The 22706-nt window shown below is 39.5% G+C and overlaps 1 protein-coding gene across 3 annotated transcripts; it reads right to left on the bottom strand.

Moving 5' to 3' along the window:
* Window positions 1-19702: 19702 nt before the first annotated feature.
* On the bottom strand, window positions 19703-22399 carry LOC121242965 (glycine-rich RNA-binding protein GRP1A-like). 3 transcript variants are annotated; one of them, XM_041141011.1, is made up of 3 exons: window positions 21919-22399; window positions 21873-21876; window positions 19703-21818 (listed from the first exon to the last, which is right to left on the bottom strand). In XM_041141011.1, the coding sequence occupies exons 1-3, from the start codon at window positions 22202-22204 to the stop codon at window positions 19838-19840; spliced, it is 2271 nt and encodes a 756-aa protein (XP_040996945.1). In that variant the 5' UTR covers window positions 22205-22399; the 3' UTR covers window positions 19703-19837. The 3 variants fall into 3 exon arrangements, with proteins under 3 accessions (XP_040996945.1, XP_040996944.1, XP_040996946.1); XM_041141012.1 differs by lacking the exon at window positions 21873-21876 and having other exon boundaries at window positions 21563-21818; window positions 21919-22383; XM_041141010.1 differs by having other exon boundaries at window positions 19703-22399.
* Between the last annotated feature and the right edge of the window lie 307 nt (window positions 22400-22706).

The following is a 22706-nucleotide window of genomic DNA, read 5'->3' as shown; positions in this document are numbered from 1 at the left end:
GAGGAAAGGGGAAGAAATGGCAGGCAGGATGGGCGAAGGCGAGAAAAGGGTTCCCACACTTTCACTTGAAACGCAAGCAACATATACTAGCATGAATGTGCGAGGCGGAGGTGGAACATCTGAAGCGCAAGCACTAGCTTGCACAGGTTTGAAAGCTATTGTGCCTACTTGTAATACCTCTTCCCTAGGGCTAGGAATGTCACATATTTTTCATAAAGTATAACCCAGTAAGAGATCTCAACTTATCAATTTTTCATATCACTAAACATTTATTTCATAAAAGAATGATTTAATAAAAACATGTCTCCAAATAAAATGAAAAGAACTACTGAATAAAATTTAAGTCATAAAAGATTAATTTATTCTAAGAAGTCTAGAATTTATCAACTGCTCCATCTAATCCCGGCATACTTGCTCACGTCACTGTTCATCATTATCACTTGGGTGATTAAAAACATAAAATAAAACTTAAATAAGTCAAAGACTCTGTAAGAAACCCATCACAATGTAAAAATAATAAACATAGGAATTTTGCATAAAACATTTCATACTAAGAAATAAAATTCATGATCATTCGTATATGTGCTCATGTCATGCATAACTTATCTTAAATTATCTAACTTATCATATTTATCTTACTGACCAACACATTTAACCCTATATGTGAGGTTGTGCACCAGCCCCACATCTTGTGGCCACAAGGACAACCACTAATAGTGTATACTATGGTGGACCACACTTAGGTCCGTGACTTGCATGTTCATCCATAAAATCACATTAGTACCATGCATCCAAATGATCATCTTATAAAACTTATCTTATCTTACACTTAATAATAAGAAAGCTTACGTAACTTGATCATAAAAAGCTTACGTGTCTTCATGCAACGTGGGGTGCATGGCATGCATAATACATACATAATTATAAAATGCTAAATTAAACGTGATGTAGAATTTAACATGGTCATGAACTATAATAAATGCTATGATTGCATGACTCATGACATACAAGGTACATAAAAAGAGGCTATCAAGAATTGAATTTAAGAATAATTTATCTAAACTGACATGTGATAATTCCAATTTATGATCAAATTACTTACCTCATTGCGCTGCTTTCTAGATTTCAATTCGTAGCTCTACACTTATACGAAGTACGAATCGTCACTAACGCTTCTAGAAAATGTGCCGAATATTCTACTTAATTAAATACATACTAGAGAATTTAAGCTAATAAAATATTCAATTATATATAAAAGTTAATAACTACTAATATCATATAATTATTTAAACAATAATATCATATCTAATCTTTCAAATATAATCTAGTAAGGAATATATTTTTATCTACATCTATAAAATAAAGGTGGAAATATTCAGTTCATAAAATAGACTTAATAATACTTAATATTAAAATTCTTGTAAACTGTTATTATAGTTTAATCATAATTTAATGCTTACTAATTTAATTTAAAAAGCCCTTAAATATTTTTTGTAAAATTGAGTTTCTAGAGTAACATATTTATTCAAATAAAACTAAATCCAACTTAACATATTATAATAATTTTTTGAAATATATAAAACCAAGCTCAACATAAAATTTAAGCCGAAGTTAAGATACAAGTCTAAATTAGTATCCTTTCAACTTAAACTTAACTCAAAACATAAGTCCAATTAAAAATCAAGTCCGGCCAGAGTCCAAGACATAATTTGCCATGGCTTACATCTCAAGGACAGCAACGTAATAACACTAAAAATAATCTTCAATATACTGTACGGTAAAGCTATATGGCAAGTATTAAAAGGCAGTTGTGTAAAAGTCTCTAAGGTGTGGGTGCATTTCTGGAAGACTAGCAAAAGAAAGTGCTTATGAAATCACAAAAGGTCAAAAGCAAGATGAAAAGTCTGCGATTACACTAGGATATAATTGTAATTAAAATAAGAAAGTCTACCCTTATATAAAACACTAGGTTACGGATACATAAGGCTCCTTTTCACTTGAGAGTAACGAGCATGTGAGAGAGAAAATGGCACTGTGCGGCAGAGGCTTACCCAAGGAAACAGAGGGCACCATGTGGAAGAAGGCAAGGCGCCACGAAGCTCAGGTGACTGTGCCGATATTCACGGTGGTGCGGTTGGAGGTCGACAGTGGTGTTAGGAATTTGAACCTACCAAATTCATCCCAGGATCTACTTTTTGGTGAAATATGAAGAAAATCAGAAAAATAATAACAATACAAGAATTTACGTAAAAACTCCCAAAAACAGGAGAAAAACCACCAGACCCAGAGAAGAAAATACACTATGTGAAAAATTATTACAATCACACAATTTTTCTCATCACCCCAAATGACACCCACAAAACTTTCTCACTAATAAAACTTTAACTCTCACCTCTTTTCTTTTTACAAGAAAAAGTTAATAGAGGACTTTTCTTAGAGTCACAAGTTACTAATTAAGCTTATGACTTTGTGTATTTAACTAGGAGGTTAAACCTCTCTTTTATAGGCCATGGGCCTCCTCCTTATTTTTCTCCCACCGATGTGGGACTCCAAATGAGCATAAACCCAACAATCTCCACCTTGCGACTTTGGTCGATCCCACAGCCACGCTCCACCGCAATGAAGATCTTCATAACTTCTGCTATCATGCTCCACCATAAAAGCATAACCACTCAGAATAAACTAATTCCAAGCATTTCAATTTCGGCCCATGTCGAAAATAACCTTACTGAAAAATTATGGTGCAACTTCCACATTTGGCTTTTCTGGAAGTTCATCAGTCATCGACATAAATTTCCACCACACCCTGCATTAATGCCAAACCAATGCATGTGTGCAAACTTGTGGACCCACTAACATTAACACATCCTCTATCATGGCAACTTTGGGAATTAGCGGCATGCCATGAGGATGTACATGTCCCTTTAACAGACATCGTCTTCCATGGAGAGAGACACAACGTTAGTTTCATTACTAGTATCTCCATTTACTGACTTGGAGCCACTTGCCGAACCTGCTCCTGCTCTTGGACAATTTTTCTTGACGTGCCCAGATTGTCCACACCCCCAGCAGACTACTTTCATCTTCATGGAGTTCTTCCTCTTCCCATTACCAGCTAATACCAATGCTAAGTTTCCAGGTGAACCATTTCTTCCACCACCTAGTCTTCTCTCTTCAGAAAAGAGTTTACTGGTAACTTCTGAAAAAATTATTTTCTCCTTCCCATGTATCAAAATAGGCTTCATATGCTCATAGGAAGATGGAAGAGACCAGATGAGCCTCAAGGCTTGATCCTCATCATCAATTTTAACTCCAATAGATTCTAGCTCAGAGACAATGCCATTGAGAACACTTAAATGATCTGAAATAGTCGTACCTTCACTCATCTGCAGTGTATGAAACTGCTCCTTCAGGTACACCCGATTTGAGACGCCCTTTGTTTGATACAACTCTTCGAGCTTTTCCCAGAGTTCTTTTGTCGTAGATATTCCATGAATATTTATAAGAACATTCTTGGCCAAACACAGACGTATCGCACTTGCTGCTCTCAAATCCAGATCCTCCCAACCTTCATCGCTCATTACAGATCTGCTCTTTGTTTCATCAGTCACGCTAGTATCACTGCTGACTTCAGGGATTGGTCTGCCCTTCAACGCCTTGTGTAATCCTGATCGAATCAAAATATCTTTGACTTGAACTTGCCACAAGCCAAAATTGATTCTCCCATCAAATTTCTCCACCTCATATCTGATAGAATTTGAAGTCTTACTTCCTGACATTGCCTCGATGAATTTTACTGTAGAAATGAATGGTACTCACTAAGTAAGTTCCCAGGAAAGATTATTCTTTCCTAGACAGAACTTCAAGGTTCCCAGGAAAGATTGGAGGGTCACACTGGACCACTTAAATACCAATCTCCTAGACAGAACCTCCTTAGGCTGTACGTATCCACACTACCACACCAAAGCTCCACCCACCAAAAAGAACCTAGTGGCTCTGATACCACTTGTTAGGAATTTGAACCTACCAAATTCACTCCAGGATCTACTTTTTGGTGAAATATGAAGAAAACCAGAGAAATAATAACAACACAAGAATTTACGTGGAAACTCCCAAAAACAGGAGAAAAACCACCAGACCCAGAGAAGAAAATACACTATGTGAAAAATTATTACAATCACACAATTTTTCTCCTCACCCCAAATGACACCCACAAAACTTTTCCACTAGTAAAACTTTAACTCTCACCTCTTTTCTTTTTACAAGAAAAAGCTAATAGAGGACTTTTCTTAGAGTCACAAGTTACTAATTAATCTTATGACTTGGTGTATTTAACTAGGAGGCTAAACCTCCCTTTTATAGGCCATGGGGCCTCCTCCTTATTTTTCTCCCACCGATGTGGGACTCCAAAGGAGCATAAACCCAACAAGTGGCAGAACTTCGAGATGTAGGAGACGTGGCCGAGGACCACAGTGACTGGAGCAAAAAATCGTCGATGACGAAGGCTTCGAGATAGGGTCAACGCCAGGTTGTCCTTTCCTATGCAGCTTTGGTGTGCGACTGGTTGTTGGCCGTAACGGTGGAGGAGAGAGACGCCTCAGCTCATGGTGTACGTGGTGGCAGCGTGGACGCTCTCTAACATGATGGTGGTTGCTGCTGGCATGGATTTACAGAGGTTGAAGGGATGAACGCACAGTGCATGTGTCTCTATCTATATATGTGTGTGTAGTGGTGTGGTTACGAACTTACGACTTTCACAGCGGCGCATGGTTGGATAAAGGAGTAGCGTGGCTTCAACGTGAGTTTTTTTTTTTTTTAAATTGCCATCTACGCAAAAAGATTATTTAAAATAAATTCACAAACTAATATGAATTGAATCTGTTAAATTTATTTTATAATAAAAGTAATTTTATAATCTGACGTACTACATCAAATTATATCAATTTGTAAATTTATTTTTATGTAATTATTTTATTGCTAAAGTAATTTTTTTTTTTTTTTAACGGTGGAACGTGGGTGGCGGAGAAAGAGAGAGTATGGAGCAAAAGAAATATGACCTGCTCGTGGGGAAGGACATGCGACGTGGGCTGACCTCAATTTAGTGGTTTGCTGCGACAGTTTCACGTTTCAAGGTGGTTCGCTTATACAAACTAAAATTATTAATAATAATAATAATAATAATAATAATAATAATAATAATAATAATAATAATAATAACCTCGATTAAAATTACATGGTGTTTAAGCAAATTAATAATAGTAATATATGTTAAAATAAAGTTTTTTGATAATTTTTTCAAATTTAATTAAATAAATAATATATGATCTAATTTAGGCTCAACATGATGTAAATCTAAATAAATAATAGCCCATCAGCTTATTTAAAATTGGTCTATTAAACTTAATTTAGGCCTAATAAGATTATTTATATCCCGACCTTACAAATATTGGGTTGAGTTGTTACACTACCATAAGACGTGAAGTCATAGCATTGAGGATTGATGTAAAGGAAACAGATAAAATGAATGTGGAGGGGTGGGGAGGTAGAGCACTTTGTCACTAAACACCAAGCCCCACCAAAGAGTCGATTGATAGGAAAACAAGAACCTCCAAGATCAAGATAGATCCTTGACGCCCAAACAAAATGCTGGACAACATAATCCTTTTTTCTTATTTTTCAAAAAACCTAGTCCTTTAACTCAGGGCTTGTACATATGATTTTGCAAGATGCACTGAATTTCAACATCCTAAATTAATTTAGGAGTTTTTTAGGGGTTTCAAATTCGAAACCCCTAAATTAATTTAGGATTTCGGATTGGTACCCTAATTTTGAAACCCACAAAATCACTATCACAGACATAATATCACGTATTCAATCATCAAAACACATCACAAACCCAAAACAATCACTATCAAAGATTCATAAACCAACAAAAATTAACACACATCAATCATCAAAACACATGCACAATTGAGTCTCCACAGCACACAATTCACAAACACAATCTTATTCTCCATCTCCGATTAAACTTCATCCTTCCTCTAATCTTCATTCCATAACTCAACAAAGAATAAAATATGTGAAATCGGAGACTGAGAGTAGATTCTTGCCTTTGGTGACGGAGATGCAGATGAACGGTGACGACGACAGCATAATGGGGACGATAATGATAGTTGGATGATGATGGAGAGAGAGAGAGAGAGAGAGAGAGAAGGGGCTAAGGGAGTAAGAGGGAGTCGCAGGGGAGGGGGCGTTGTTTGATCATTTGTTATTAAGTTAAAAAAAACCTCATGCATGAAACGATGTCGTTTTGTCTACGTTGTTTCATACATGTGGCCTTTTTTTATATATATATAAATACATACATAATAATTTATATATTAATATATATTAGCGGGCTGGGCCCCCTTTGGTCCTTGCCTCCGCTGGAGGCCTCAAATGCAGGCCACCCCTATTTATTAAGGCTAATGTTGTTAATTGTTGTGCAAGGCTTATCCTTTATGGTAAGATGAATCGCCTAGTGCTAGTACTGCCTTGGAGGAGAAGGTGGAAGCCTTCCAAGCTTTATGGAAGGGGAACTCAAGTCTATTTCTCAGGCCATTGTAGAGAGGCAGCGCTGGCATTGGGAAGCCTCCTACACCAACCTTGGTGAGTGCTCCCTTAGGAAAGGCGCGGAGATTTTTGTGATGAAGGCTAAGGTGAAAGAGTTAATGGCTACTTTGGCCTTTGAGTGGTTCTTGTTGTCAAGGACTAAGGTTAAGTTGGACTAAGCCTTGGAGGCTGAGTGAAATGCTAACCAAGCCATTTCACTGTTGGAGGAGAAGCTAGCTTCTAACTGCAAGTCCTTCGAGGGATCACAGTTCAACTGGATAAGGAAATATAATTCACTTAGGTTGAGAAAAATCGGATGATAAGTTTGTGAGCATGGCCACCTTAGCCAAGGAGGTGAGGGCCAAACTTTATCGTGAGCTTGATGTGATTGAGGGTAAATTGAAAATGGCCCAGTGAAGTACAAGAGGATCTAAGATGAGCTTTGTCTTACCCAGATGACTAACCCAAGAGGGGTGAGTTGGGTTTTTTTTTTATAAGTAACAATTATAAATCAATTATGCAATGTAAACTATGAATAAAATACCAAGCAATAATAAATAAGAGGAGTAAGGGTAAGAGAGATGCAAACTCAGTAGTTTAATGAGGTTCAGCCCCACTGCCTACATCCTTGTCTTAAGCTACCCCTTGAGGATTCTTAAACTCACTATTCAATCTCCTTCAGGTGGAGATAGAAACCTATTACACTTTTAAGCAATACCGTTTCAAAGAATCTGTGTAGAACATATTCTACACTTGCAATCACCTTATGAGTGGTGATTCAACTATTCCCTGTGTAAAACTCCTACTACACTCACAAGAGCTACACACACCCTTTTACTATTTATACAAGAGTTTATAGTGGGTAGCTTATCAAAGTACACTCCTTAATGAGTGAAATGAAAACAGCACAACGCAAACTATATATCTCTCAAAATAAACAAGTGTTAAGACTTAATGGTTAGAGAAGAGGGATCAAAAGCTTCTGATGAATTAATGTTGTAAAGTTTGTAGTTGATGTGTAGTGTTGTGATTCTAAAGATCTCAAGTGAGCTATTTATAGACATATGAGACATTCTTTTCAAATTTCAAAATATTCAAATGTCAAAAAGCAGCATCACTCATTTTTAAAAAATTTCAAATAAAAGTTTATCCTTTTAACAATTGTCAAAGATAACATTATTCACTTTTCAAATTTGCAAACCAAATCTTCTACTTTTTGCATATGTCAAAAAGAGCATAAATCACTTTTCAAAATTTTCAAAAAAAAAAAAAAAAACAACTACCTTTTGCATATGTAAAAAAGAGTATCAATTATTTTTCAAAATTTTCAAACTTATTATACACATGTAAGAAATGACAATCAATTATCATTAAAATTTTTAAAATTTAAATTTTTAATCATGTCATGCACATGTGAAAGATGACAATCTATCATCTTTTAAATTTTAAACTTTTAATTTTCAAATATATCATGCACTTGTGAAAAATGTAACTTGACACTTTATGATAAAAGATTCTTTTTGAGCTTTTATCCTGTTTTGAATTTTGAAAGAGATGTACAAAATTTACTCTAAGAGCTTTATTTGTAAGCTTGTTTCCTTTCTTGCTCATGTTTGATACGTAGATGTGCTTGGCTTTATTATATTCACAACTTGAGCTTAAGAATCATTTATGCTTAAACTTGTTTGTTATCATCAAAATTCATATATAGATATATAATTACATGATGCTTGAAATCTTGGGTTCAACACTTTGCAAGGCCGAAACCGCTTATCTGAAGTAGCTGACTCCGCCCAGCTATCACGGAGGGAAGCCGAGAAAGTTGCCAGCCATGCCGATGAGTTTGCCGAGAAGCTACAAAAGGAGAAAGATAAGGTGACTCGTCTTTCTCTTTAGTTGTTTGCGGCCCTACAAGTTCAAAATTGAGCGTGGGGGATTGGTTACAAATTTGGGCTTTGGACTTTGTGGAGGTTATTGGTGGCCAACCCTAGGACAGACATGCATACATTGGACATGTGAAGGCTCTTGGCTGGGCCACCTCGTTTGAGGAGGCAAGGGCCAAAATTTGTCATGAGCTTGATGTGGTTGAGGGTGAATTGAAATGGCCCAATGAAGTACAAGACGATCCAGCTAGTGCTTTGCAAGGCCGAAACCACTTACGTGAAGCTGGTTGACTTTGCCAACTGTCACATAGGGCTTCAGCTGCTAGCAATGCTAATGAGTTTGCCAAAAAGCTTCAAGAGGAGAGATTAGGTGACTTGCCTTTCTCCTTAGTTGTTTGCGATGCTAAAGGTTCAAAATCAAGCATGGGAGATTGGTTGCAACTTTGGGCTCCAGACTCTATGGAGGTTCTTGGTAGTTTAGCCTAGGACGAACTTATGACATTGGATCTCTATGCGATTCTCCCGGATGTTGTTGTTTTTGCCATCTTGGACACTTTGAATGTTGATGTCATGCCCGATGCTTTCTTTGCCAAGTGGTTTCCACTTGCACCTAGTGGCGACCTTGAGGCTTAAACTTTTATTTTTGGCATTGCTTTAACTTAGTCTTGTTTTATACTAGACACCCTATAATGAGATTTTTTTTGTATGTTGTTTCTCAGTTGCTAAATCTCTCTTTTGTTATTCTCATTTATGCGCATGTTATTGGCCCTAGCAAAGCCGTCATATAGACCTTGGGTGTTCAACACAAGGATGTTTTTGGTTAGCGCAAGTTTTAGACTTGAGTGTTTGCTCACTACCATTATGGTTGGGAAGGTTAGGACAACTTTGGACGTTGCCCAGAAGCACGAGTGTTAGACTCGAGCGTTTGCTTGCAACTACCCTGGCCAGGAAGGTTGGTGTAACTTTAGGTGTTACCTCACAGCACGAGTGATAGACTTGAAAGGTTTCTCCCCATAAGCATGGTTGGGAAGGTCAGGGCAAATTTAGGTGTTGCCTTATAGTGCAAGTATTAGACTCGAGTGCTTGCTCACCATTGGTGAAGCTATGGGCAAATTTAGGCATTACCTCACAACACGAATGTTAAACTCAAGCGCTTGCTCACCGCCAACGTGGCTAGGAAGGTCGGAATAACTTTGGGCATTATTCCAAAACAGGAGTGTTAGACTTGGGTGCTTGCTCTCCATGGGCGTGGCTAGGAAGGTTGGGCAACTTTAGGTGTAGCTCCATAGTGTGAGTGTTTGACTCAAGCGCTTGTTCGCCACCAATGCGACTGGAGAGATCAAAAGTGTTACTCCACATCACAAGTGTTAGACTCAAGCACTTGTTCACCACCAATGTAACTGGGGAGATCGAGGTAACTTTAGGCGTTACCTCGCAATGTGAGTGTTAGAGCAGAATGCTTACTCGTTACCCTACTAGCTCCAAATGGTCCATTGTCCACTAAAAATTCCTTTTATTGATGCATTCCTCAACTACAAGTGACCGCAAATTGTCCGAACAAAATATTTCTTCAAATGCTCTGTATTCCATGGGTGTGGTAGCATTTTCCCGTTCATGTCCTCTATATGGTATGTCCCTAGCCTGTTAATCGCTACAACTACATACAATCATTCCCAACTCGATATGAGCTTTACATATTCAAGTATTCTAGTGGTCGTGATAACCTCTCTCAGTATGAGGTCAATGATCTTGAATGCTCTGTGTTTGGCCTGCATGTTGAAATATTCAGTAGTCCTCTTTTGGTACATGGCGATTCTTGCCTTCATTTCTTCCCTTCTCTCTTTAAGCAGGTCCTAATTTCCTTCTAGGCTCATGTTGTTTATTTCCTCATAATAATGCTGCACTTGATGGCTAAGGATGCCAATCTCCACCAATATCAGGACCGCACTTACTACTGTCAACCTGTCGAGGTTTAGAAGGTAGTCATGTATGCCCATAGTACCTTGGGAAGCTCCTTGTCTCAGGCTTCCTTGTGATCGTCAATTCTTTTCTTGATGATGCAGAATATCATATTATTAGTCATCTCAACTTGCCTGTTTGCCTACGGGTTGCCAGAGGATGAGTATCTGACCTTGATTCTCAACTCTGAACACCAATCTTCTTATGGGTCACAATCAAACTGTCGGCTGTTGTCTAAGACCAGAGAATATGCTATGCTAAAATTACACACAATAAAGTTCTAGAGAAACTTGACTATGTGGTTTAAATGATCATTGTCAAGGCCTATGCTTCTGCCCACTTATTGAAGTAATCTATAGCAATGATGGCGAAGTTAACTCCACCTTTTCTGGGTGGCATGGGCCCCAATGTTTACTCCCCATTGCATGAAGGGCCATGTCATAGACATGGTGGTTAGTTACTCTGGCGGGTTGTGGGGTATGTAGGTTGTACATTACACTTATTGCACTTCCTCACTAGCTCTTCAGCATCCTCATCCTTCAAGGCATTGGGCCAATAGTGCCAAGCCTTATGGATTTTAACATCAGGAACTTATTTTCGAAATGATTCCCACATATCCCTTTGTGCATCTCCACCATTATATATTGGGATTCTCTCCTTGAAATGCATCTTAGGAGCAGTTTCAAAAACCCTTTTCTATGCAATATGTTGTCTGCCATGGTGAATTTGGTGGCCTCGAACCTTATCTTTCTTACTTCCTTTTATGCATCCGGTAATTTCCCTGCTATCGAGTACCTTGCTATTACTCGAGGCCATTCTAAGATAGCTACCTCTACCTCACACACCTCAGCTTGGACGGACAAGCACTCTAGAACTGTGTCGTTACGTCCCATGGGGAAGGTACTCTTCCGTTCTTGAGATGACAAGTGCAATTTTGTCAGCTTGCTAGTTTTCCTCTCAAGGTATCTGTCAAATGTTGAACTACTAGAACCTACCTCGCCATTCCACACCTGCTGCAGATGTACCCTTAGCTTGTTATCCTTCGCCGAGTAGGTCCCTGCTGCATAATTCACTATCAATTGTGAATCCACACACACTTGGAACTCTTTTGCCGCTAAGCCTTTCACCACACGAGTCTTGCCTATAGCGCTTCATAATCTGCCTTCTTGGTTGGTCACATTGAATGCCACTTTTGATAGCATAACTGAATTCTTCATCTTGTGATGTTGCGAGGTAGACTCCCACTCCCTTGCCGTTGTGGCAAAACGAATCACCAACGTAAACTTGCCAGTAGTTTCCCTTTAGTCTCTTCGATTGCTCTTCTAGGAAGTTGTTGAACTCGATGATGAAGTCCGCCAGGACCTGCCCTTTCATGATGTTTCTCATTAGATAGTCTAAATTAAATTCATTGAGGTTGATCAACCAATTAACAGTCTACTTGATGTGTTTGGTCGGTACAAGGCCTTTTTTTAGTGGGGCCTAGGTCAACACCCTTACTGCGTGCGACTGGAGTATGCTCTTAAACTGCTTGTAGCTACTACCACTTCGTCTCCACTCCCCTCAGTGCCCTGCTCGTGTAATGCACAAGCCTTTGACTTCTTCCTTCCTCCATTACTAGTGGAACGCTCACCGCCTTTGGTGCAACTAACTAGTAGAGGTAAAGTATTTTAGTGGGCTTGGTTTGGCTAAAGATAGGTGGGCTGGACAAGTAGATTTTCAACTGCTTGTACGCCTCCTTGTAGTCGATATCCCTCTAAGGTCTTCCATAATATCCGAAAGAATGGGAGTTATTTGTCGGTCAACTTTGACACAAACCTATTCAACACCAATATCCTTCCAATTAGCTTATGTACCTCATTCAGGTTTTAGGAAAACTTCATCTTTATTATTGCTCAGATTTTCTCTGAGTTATTATTGCTTGGATTTTCTCCAATTAGGCATATATGAGACTTAACATCTTGTACCCTATCGTTGAGTCCAATGTCGGATCTATTCGTGGTAAGGGAAAGATATCCTCGGGACAAACCTTGTTTAAGTTTGTGAAGTCCATGCACACGTGCCACTTTCCATTTTTTTATTCACTAACACCACATTCGACTGGCACTCGAGATAGTGAAACTCCCTTATGGGCTTAGCTTCGAGCAAGCTTTCTACTTCCTTTGCTATCGCTACATACTTTTCAGCACTGAAACTTCTTTGCTTCTACCTGACTTTTTTCTCTACGAGGTCTAAACAGGCATTGTTCCATTACCTCTAGGTTTATATTGGGCATATCTTCGTGACTCCACGCAAAAATTTCTCTATGATTGACCAAAAGTAGTGTCAACTGTTCCTTGGAGTTTGGGGTCAAACATGTTCCTATCCTCGCGGTAGTTCCTAGTTGCCTGAGGTACAAGGTAATCAATCATCTCTAGGGGCTTGATTGCTTTGCCTTATTTGAGGTCATTCTCATCCCAAGTCTCAATCATCCAATCGATGAATTCGAGTGGTGGCAGAATATGACTTTCATTCGCCTCTAGTGCGAGCATCTCCTCCTCCAGTCTTCAACTCTTGAATGTAGTAGTCTTGTGCCAGTACATGCTCACTTCAAACTTCCTTTACTCATGCTTTGGTTGAGAACTTCATCTTTAGATGGTTGGTTGACGGGTCCGCCTTCATCATGTTCTTGCCTAACCAAAACATCTACCATAACAGTGGTCGTGCAAGGTCTAGTCCACACGTCGATAGGCAAACTGATGGCAACTACAAGCTTCACAATCTCGCTTGTGAATCCCTACAAAGTTTTGGGTATTGTCCACAATCTATCTTCTTCAATCCTCCATTCCCATATTCTTGAAGGCATCCTAGTACAAGATGTTCGCTATAATCTCATTGTCAATTAAGATCATGCGGGTTGTGTAGTTGGCAACTAGTAGTGACTACAAAAGCATCGTCATGGGGTATAACTCAACCTTGCAGTCGACGTCTCCAAAGGAGATGGGCATTCCCTATGCTCTTGCTAGCTTCAAAGGTCACTCAACTATGAAGAGCTCTTTATACTTTGTTCATCGGGCATGTACTTTCCTTACAGCAGAAGAGGCTCCCTCAACGGTCAAACCACCCACTATAGTTCAGATTTCACCTAAAGGGTGTACTCTTGCTACCTAGCCAAGTTGTGGCAGGGAGTGCATCCTCTCCTTGCGTTCTTATCTCTCCTTAGGCTCTCACTTGTTTTCCTCTGGGTTCTTGGCAATATTTCTCTAGGATCATATGACTCATTTTTCTTGTCCACAGAAGCATTGAACTTAGTTATGTGTTTTTCAATAGCTTTCATGTGCCTTACAGCCAACCAGCCTCCATTGGCCACTCTAATGATTTTAGGCCAACACCATATATCCAAAACAAGGTCTCAACTTTCCAAATTCATGTTTTAGATCAACTAAATCGTGAACAAGTAGACCATGACTCACTCTATTAGACTAACATGGCTAACTTTTTCTTTTTTCTTTTCTTTTTTGTATTTTTAGGTTTTTTGTGAAGTCTCATCATGACTAAGTTATAGAGTGGGACTAATCACTTCGTTTCTTTCCTTTTTTTTTTCTTTTTTTTTTTTATTTGAACTTTTTGATCAATGGATGTCTTCCTTAATAAAAAGGTTATTGCAATGATAGTTACATAATAGACAAGCACTAAAAACAATAGATCAAAACTACATGCAGCTGAAAAAAACATTGACTATTTGGTGAAAATTAGAACTAATTTGCTTAATGATTGTAATATTAAAGAATGTATGTTTCTTGATTCTTGGTTACTTTGAGTTTCTATTAAAATAGAGAGTATCATATCAATTTTTTTGTTTTTTGTTTGGATGTGAATACTTGGATGCTAATTATTTGGCATATTGTTATGTTTGCTATAATTTCAAATTTGTTGTTTGCTTTGAGTTCATGGAAAATCGGGCAGATTCTAGTGCAAGCTCCCCTACCACAACTCCTACTCCTACTCCTGGCCTAACACCTACCCCTACGCATATGGACCCTTGCCCCTCCCCCAAGCCCAGCAAGAAATCTGCTTCCATAGGTTGGTCTCATTTTACCAAACTAGAGGGTGGTGACCCCAATATCCCACAAGTCAAGTGTAACCACTTTGGTAAAGTTTATAGATGTCATTATAGCAAACATGGTACCTCACAATTAAAGGTCCACTTAGAAGAAGAATGCAAAAATAACTCAATATTAAGACCATTGCAAAAGAAGAGCCAATCTAGGACTTAAAAAAATGGTGGATGAGAGTAGTGGGGGTGCAACATTGAGGGGGTATACTAAGTATGAACCCGATAAGTGTATGAGACACCTAGCTCGTATGGTCATCATGGACGAGCTATCTTTTCAAGTTGTTGATGGTCATCATGGACGAGTTACATTTTCAAGTTGTTGATGGGAAAGGGTTCCAAGTGTATTCTCACTACTTAGAACCAAGGTTTAATCTTCCTTCTCGCCACACGGTATCGAAGGATGTAAAAAAAATTATTGGTCTAAAGAATAGAAGTTGAGGGGTCAATTGACAGGTCAATTTGTTTGCCTCACTACCAATACTTGGACATCAGCCCAAAATTTTAATTATATGTCATTGACTGTGCATTTTGTTGATTGTAATTGGACATTGCACAAGAAAATTATAAAATTTTGTCAAATCACCGATCACAATGGTGAGACGATTGGGAGGGCATTGGAGGCTACAATAAAGGAGTGAGAGTTGACACGAGTTGTTACAGTCACAATTGATAATGTCTCGTCTAACGATGTCGCATTGAGACATCTTAAGACCTATTGTAGAGAGGCAAATAAGACAATCATGGGTGGTGAGTGTTTGCATGTGAAATGTACGACACATATTTTGAATCTTATTGTCACTGATGGTTTGAAAGATCTTTATGACTCGATTACTCAGGTTAGGACTGTTGTGAGATGGGTGAGATCTTCTCCTTCGAGATTAGAGAAATTCAAGGTTGCTACGAGTTGGCCTTTGTACTGATATGCCTACACAATGGAACTCAACAATTTTTATGTTGGAGGCGACCCAAGAATATAAGTTGGCATTTGCATTCTTGGCTGATGAAGACATTCAATATGTAAAATATTTTGATGATCACAGGGGATTGTGGAAGCCTATGAATGATGATTGGAAAGTTGTATCTATTTTCATAGATTTGTTAGGCTTTTCTACGAAGTCACCTTGACGCTTTTTGGAACTTTGTACCCTAAATCCCATCATTTCTATTAGCAAAAAATGTAGGATAAAAAAAGAATTAGATGACATGGTCACTGGTGGTCAGATTAGGCTGCAAGAGATGGCATTGATTATAAGGGCGAAATACAAGTATTATGGAGATTTCACTAGGGCTAATATTTTATTATATGTAGCTGTTGTTGTTGACCCTCAGTTTAAGGTGGATGGCATGATATATAGATTGAGAATTGCGTACAGGCAAGCATGGGCGGATCATATTGCAACAAGGGTTAGGGAAAAGTTTGTAGATTATTTAGTGAGTTTACCGTCTTGCGGGTTGGTAATATTGTGGCACCTACACCTACCGCCCCACTAGTCCCAAAAGTCGAGTTTGGGAAAAGACGTAAATTGGATTGGGGTGAGACGTTGGAGCAGAGTCCCTTCGTCCAGAGTTCTACAGAGGCTCAGTCAAAGATAAATAGATACTTGGCAGCGGAGCTTGAACCATTTTCACGAGACTTTGATATATTAAGTTGATGGAAGATGAATGTCGTGAAGTATCCGGTCCTTGGAGAGATAGCCCGCAGTATTTTGGTCATCCCTATTAGCACCATAGCCTCAAAGTCTACCTTTAGTATTGGAAGGCATGTATTGGATTCAATCTGGATGTTCTTCACTATAAGAAGGTCGACGTCGAGGAAGAGGGTGGTGATCAGCTTGGATCTGGTAATCGTGGGACTTGAATTTCATTTTCTTATTTTAATTTATTATTTTCATTTAATCGGTATTAATTTCAAATTTAATTGTTATAGTGATACATGAGACGATATTTACGGCTACCTCTGATACAGTATGGCTTTGTGTGTATTGGATTCACCATTGCCAATTTGACATGGTTTGCACAATATGCATGTATTTTAAATTTTTGTTTAGCGTTTATAACTTTATAATTCTAATTTCTTTTATTTTTAACTTATTAATATAGCAGGTTTTATGATCTCGACACAACGCAATGAACTCACCGCCAACCCAAATTGATCAAATTTGAAATGTTATGATTTTATTAATTTACAATTAATTGTAATATTGCTACAATAGTTATTAGTACAATTTGTAATATTTACTATTTTTAGATGAGTTTGTAATATTGTAATAGTTTACTAATTCTCTTAATTTGTATAATTGTAATAGCTTAGTGCTTTAGTGATGATTATTGGTTAATACTTAATAGCATTAGTTGAAATTTAGTATATAGTTATTATTTAATAGTTTATATCCAATATCCATATAATTTATTTTTTATTTTTTTGCAATATATTTATTTTTGTAGTTAAATTCCAAGCCCCAAATGGCCCAAAAAAGGTTTGATTGAGTTTCTAGGCTATTTTGGGCCCAAATAACTGAACTGAGCCAAATGCCCAGTTGGGAGGGGCGAACGGATGGAGATCCACCTCTGCACCCCATGCAGTGGACGAGGTACCTTGCCCCCGCATAGCCTGGGGCAAAGTGCGAGGAAAAAATCTCCATCCCCGCCCATGCAGGGGCAAGGGGTGGGGGGCAAGGAAGGGGAAGGGGTGGCCTCACCCCGTATGGGGCAAGTAGCATCCCTACTGACAAATAAAGATAGAATTTGAGTCTATAAAAGTAGCACCAAAATACGTATTGGGGAAAGGAATACGTTGAGCTCCATTTTTATCCTTGAAACCAAGGGATATGAGGCTTCACTCAACTCAAAATGGAATGAGGTAGGAGGCACCTCGCAGGAATTGAAAGATCATGGGCGAGGCAAGGCCTGTTGATGTACAACCTTGGGGAAGGAGGAGCCTCCTGATGTGGCAGTACCTCTTCAAAAGGAACCTCCATAGGGAGTGGAACCTCTTAGGGGACAACATCCTTGTGAGGAGGGACCACTAAGAAGGCAATCCTTGTCAAGGCAAAGAATTAGGGTAAGGTGAATAATACGCGCCAATAAAAGTAGTGCCTAGAGCCGACATGACTAGGACTTGAGGAAGATACTTCAGGCAAGCACTCAGATTCCTCACTCGTAACCTTGATGGTCAGGTCAATGGGAGCGACATTAATATCACAGTTTTTGGTTGAGGCACTATTCTCATCAAAGCCATTGCCCAACGAGACATCTTCTATCGAAGTTGTAGCCTTTTCCTCAAGAATCGATGCAGGAACTCGAGACTCAGCAACCTTATCCGCACTCTCCTCTAGAATACCTAGTATGTCCCCTCCTTCATCAATCTTGATCACCACAACATAATCCTTGGGGTAGAAGATTAGGACGTCTACAAGGAGAACCTCTCAAACAAAGAGTTGGAGAGCAAATCTAAAAAATGGTCCATAAGTGAATCGGCTAGTGGATGAAAGAAAGCAAGATCTAGGATTTGAATCGAAGTCTTGGACACCCTATCTGATAACCTCCTCCAGGCGGTCAACGTTTCCCACAAGCACCATCCAAAAATGAACGACAAGCCTTGTGTGTTCCTTGCAGGATTCCTAAGAGCCATAGGAAACGCAAGTCAAATGCTTGAGAGATAGAAAAATAAGGATATACAATGAGAGAGAGAGAGAGAGAGAGAGAGAGAGAGAGAGAGAGAGAGAGAGAGAGAGAGAGAGGAAAAAAAACCACAAAGCAGAGTGAAGGGAAAGAGAAAGGTAAAGGAGAAATGAAAGAAAAGAATAGATAAAGCAAACGGTTATGGGAAGATGAAATGACAAGATATGTGAGAGGCTCGTCCAACGGGATAGCACCACGTGCATAACATGTGAAGGCATGTTGAATAGAATCTTAGGATGTACATTGCATGAAGTGACTATTGAATAGAATCCCGGCAAGAGGGTAACAATAGGAATTTTTTTAAAAAAAAATTCCCGCCATCACGTGTGTGGGAAGAATTTGTGAGGTAGTAGTTGGTTAAAAGTGTACAATAAGGGCAAGGAAATGTAATGAGATGACCAAAGAAGTGTGCACGAGAAACCCACATGAAAAAAGGCAAGGAAGGGTCGTAACTAGGTAAAACACACTGCTTGGCGAGACCAAATGGCAACACCTGCACTTGTCATGATTGACAAAGAGTTCTATCCAAAAGAGATTATGTCGTGAGAGATTCGCGACGATGAAACACATCCTGCAAAGACACATCTCTCGGAAGGACACTATGCCCTCTGTGTCGTGCTCAAGCAGGACAGGTCCTGCATAGTGTGCACCCCAAACCCTATAAATACACTAACAAAGACACATTATAGAATATATAGATTCATTTAAAGATTTTCACTTCTCTCACTAACTTAACCATCAGAGATATCCCCTACTAGGATTACTCAACTCAAGGTTGTTTCTTTGTTTCGTAGTTATTGGGAAAGTGGAGGACGTTATCGGCACTGTAGATAATTGTCCCGAAAATTATCATAACCATTATCATGATTATTATTGTTGTGTTGTTCTGTTCTTGTTATCATAAGTGATCAAGGGGTTGAAACTCCAAATAATTTTCTCAAACTAGTTTTTATAATGTTACCGAAAACGAAAGACAACTGACCATAAAAGTTTGATACAATAATCTCTTAACCAAAGTTCAAGAGAATGGCCACATTAACTAGTGGTTGTGACAACAAATTAAGGTTGCGTTTAGATGTTGAACTGAGTTGAGTTGAATTGAATTGAGATGATAAAATATTGTTAAAATATTATTTTTTAATATTATTATTATTTTAAAATTTGAAAAAATTAAATTATTTATTATATTTTATATTAAGATTTAAAAAAATTATAATAATAAATTGAGATGAGTTTGTTTTCTAAACGAAGCCTACAAAATGAGATGCATGGAAAAGCAACACGAACCTAATTATTTGAGATGCTAGAGAAGCTGATGCATAACATACGGAAGACAGACTATCACACAGCCTAAGAGAGAGAAAAGTCATTGATAGTGGAGCTTGAAGTCACTAGAGGTATTCTACTTCCCGATTCTTATGCCAGACAGCCTATGGCATTTCCTCGACATTCCCATATGATCCTGAGATTGAGCTAGGCTTAGGCAGTTTGGATATATAAATCCCCGCCCGCCGGCAAGCCAGCAGAAGATTTTTTTTTTTTTTTTTTTTTTTTTGTCGCAAATTAAGAACTAGACTAAAACACTAGAGAATAATTTCTTTCCTTTTCTTCTACCAATATACAATGAGCATCAAATATCCCCCAAAATAAATTTCTCTAACTTCCTTGACCTGTAAGGATCTGGAGGCCGAAAATCCTCAAACCTCAAAGTGGAGCTTGCCCAGATTTCATTTAAGACAGAATCCCCTTTCTCGGATTTTATAATTTCCAAGGTGCTTCCAAGAACATCTGCCGCAAGCCCAGCTTCTAAAAGATGACCCGGCTTCTCTCCCCCTTTATGTATTAATAACCCAATCTCTCTCAAAGGGATCACATTTTCTGTAATGACTTTGGCAAAGATATGACCAAGAAATTCTGGAGCTCTTGGGGCATCATTTATGGCATCCTCCAGAGTAGTCAGAACAGATTCAAACCCTTTGATGAGCTGGGCTTGACTCAACACACCATCCCCGGACTTAGAAAGATAGATCAGAAGCTTTGCCAAAAGATCCCTTTCCATGTCCTTCCTCTCCAAAGAGTCCACGACCCATAGCGATATCATTGACGGATGGAAGCTTGGGGAATCCAATTCTTTAACACATAGTTCAACTTCTTTCTCGTCTCTGGCACTGTAATATTCTTTAATTGCTGCCATTGACTTATCCCGAAGGCGTTCTTCAGGCCATACTTTTTCAGATGCAACATTTTGAGGAAAAGCTGTTCCCTTCTCTCCTGCAGGTGGTGAGATTGCAAGAGATCTATTAGAACTCCGGTCTGGATTCCTTGGGTCTCTGTTACCATAACTCACATTGCGCTCTTGAGAACTTGAAGGTTCATAAGCAGCTGGAGCAGCAAATCTATCTGGAATATATCTTGGAACAAGATCCTCCCTTGTGCCATAAGTTGTTCGCTCTGGTAAAGTGCTGTAGTCATTCAAACCAGCTGCCATTCTTCTGAAATCTGTGGAGCCTGGAGACACATCAGCTACTGGAGTACTTGGCATTGACGGTGGTCCTCTGATTGACATTCCTCTCCCAAGACCACCTTGAGGTCCCCGAGTTCTCCGAGGCAAGGGAACTGACAACATCCTAGTGTCATGAGATTGTCTGTCCTCCAACCGAACATCCTGAGTGCCAAGCCCACGAACTGGAGTAGACAGTCCACGGAAACCACCCAGCTGAGCATTTGGGGAAGACAACAGTGTTGACCCACTAGGAGCAAAATTCATAGGTGTCCTTTTAGCTGACTGGTTGATGCTTAAACCACGACTCAACCTACTGGATTCTGCCTGTCGTTCTTGAGCAGCCTCTCTGTGCACTTCATCAATCTTTTTCGGCCCTTCAACTTTTCTTCTCCGTTGCCATTTATTCTTTCTCAAATCCATAGCATCCTTCAACATGAACCTGACCCTAGAAGATAAATTCACATTGGTAGAGAGCCTCTTCATTCTCTCAAAATATGCATCCATTTGCTCCTTGGCCTTGGGACGGTCAATCATCTCCCCAATAGTACTCATCAATATGCACAAAGCTTCAACACCTTCTTCATCAGGAGTCTCAGACTGATCCAACAACTTCTGTATGCACGCGTGCATTATTCGCTTACATAACATTTTTTTCTTGTATAACTCCCCTATCAATCTAATGTTACCCAGCATTCGTCTTCGAGCCTTAACTCTCTTCTCTTCTCTTTCCTCTGCAGACTGTTTAATCTCCCCCTCTTCATCAGCTTTATTAGCTTCTTCTTGCTCTCTTTCCCCTCTCTCGAATTCCTCCTGGCACTTGTTCAGAAGTACTCTCTTAAAAGTTATCTTTCCGTTGTCTTCATTGAAATCAGGCAACTCCACAGCCAGATGACTACAGAGATCAGCATACATCTCACAGAAAGTAGGCTCCATCAAAGCTTTGTCATAGATCTGCGAGACGACACCAACTAGAGTGACAGCATTGTCAATTTTGACGGCTTTCATATGAGGAAAAGCTGTTCCCTGCCCTCGTGCAGGTGGTGAGATTGCAAGAGATCTATCAGAACTCCGGTCTGGATTCCTTGGGTTTCTGGACCCGCCGCCGCCGCTCCCGTACCAACGGTCACGCCCACTACCGCCGTAGCCTCCTCCACGGCTGTACCCGCCTCCACGGCTGTACCCGCCTCCACTTTCACGGCGTCCACCACCGCCGTATCCTCCACCACCTCCCTCGCGGGACTGAGCCTCGTTCACGGTGATGTTACGGCCGTCGAGATCCTGGCCGTTCATCCCCTCTATCGCATCCCTCATCGACTGCTCATTGCTGAAGGTCACGAATCCGAAGCCCCTTGACCTACCAGTCTCGCGGTCGTTGATAATCTTCGATCCGAGGATCTCGCCGTAGGGAGAAAAGGCACGCTCCAGGGCTTGGTCATCGGTGGCCCAGTTGAGCCCGCCGACGAAGCATCGGTATTCGACATCTGCGTACGCCATTGTTGTCGTTGAAGGCAACGGCAGGAAGCTAGCTAAACCCAGGGGTTAAAAATCGGACAGAATGGGGAATAGACTGGATTCACGTTGAGCATATTAGGCTTGACTTGTAAAGGAAATTCTTGTTAGAAAAATGCTATATCGCACGGTACTTATAAAGCACGAAAGGCACGACACTTCTTTAAAACAGAACCTGTTTTCAGAACATCAGCGGCATTTCTCAGACCCTTCTAGGACATGGCTACTGCATCTGCATCAGACCGTAGACCATTATTGATGAAACCAATGCAGTGAAAGAGCTTCCGGACTAAGCAAAGACTTTTCTCCAGACCATTTTCTCCATTCATTGGTCTGGAGAAAAGCAAAAAGTATAAAGCTGAAGCTTTTGATTTATCTTTGAATAATGCTAGAGCTCCCGCTCTCGCCGGGGCTCCAACGTGTGTTCTCATGTGTTTTATTTTTAGTTTTTTTTTATATAAATGTTTTCAATAATTTTAGATATTTT

This window comes from Juglans microcarpa x Juglans regia, chromosome 8D, assembly GCF_004785595.1.
Source record: "Juglans microcarpa x Juglans regia isolate MS1-56 chromosome 8D, Jm3101_v1.0, whole genome shotgun sequence".
Taxonomy (NCBI): domain Eukaryota; kingdom Viridiplantae; phylum Streptophyta; class Magnoliopsida; order Fagales; family Juglandaceae; genus Juglans; species Juglans microcarpa x Juglans regia.
This window is presented reverse-complemented; position numbering and strand designations above follow the sequence as displayed.

What these genes read in the sequence shown, in the direction of transcription:
- LOC121242965 (XM_041141010.1), bottom strand. Translation starts at nt 22,204, where the DNA reads ATGGCGTACGCAGATGTCGAATACCGATGCTTCGTCGGCGGGCTCAAC.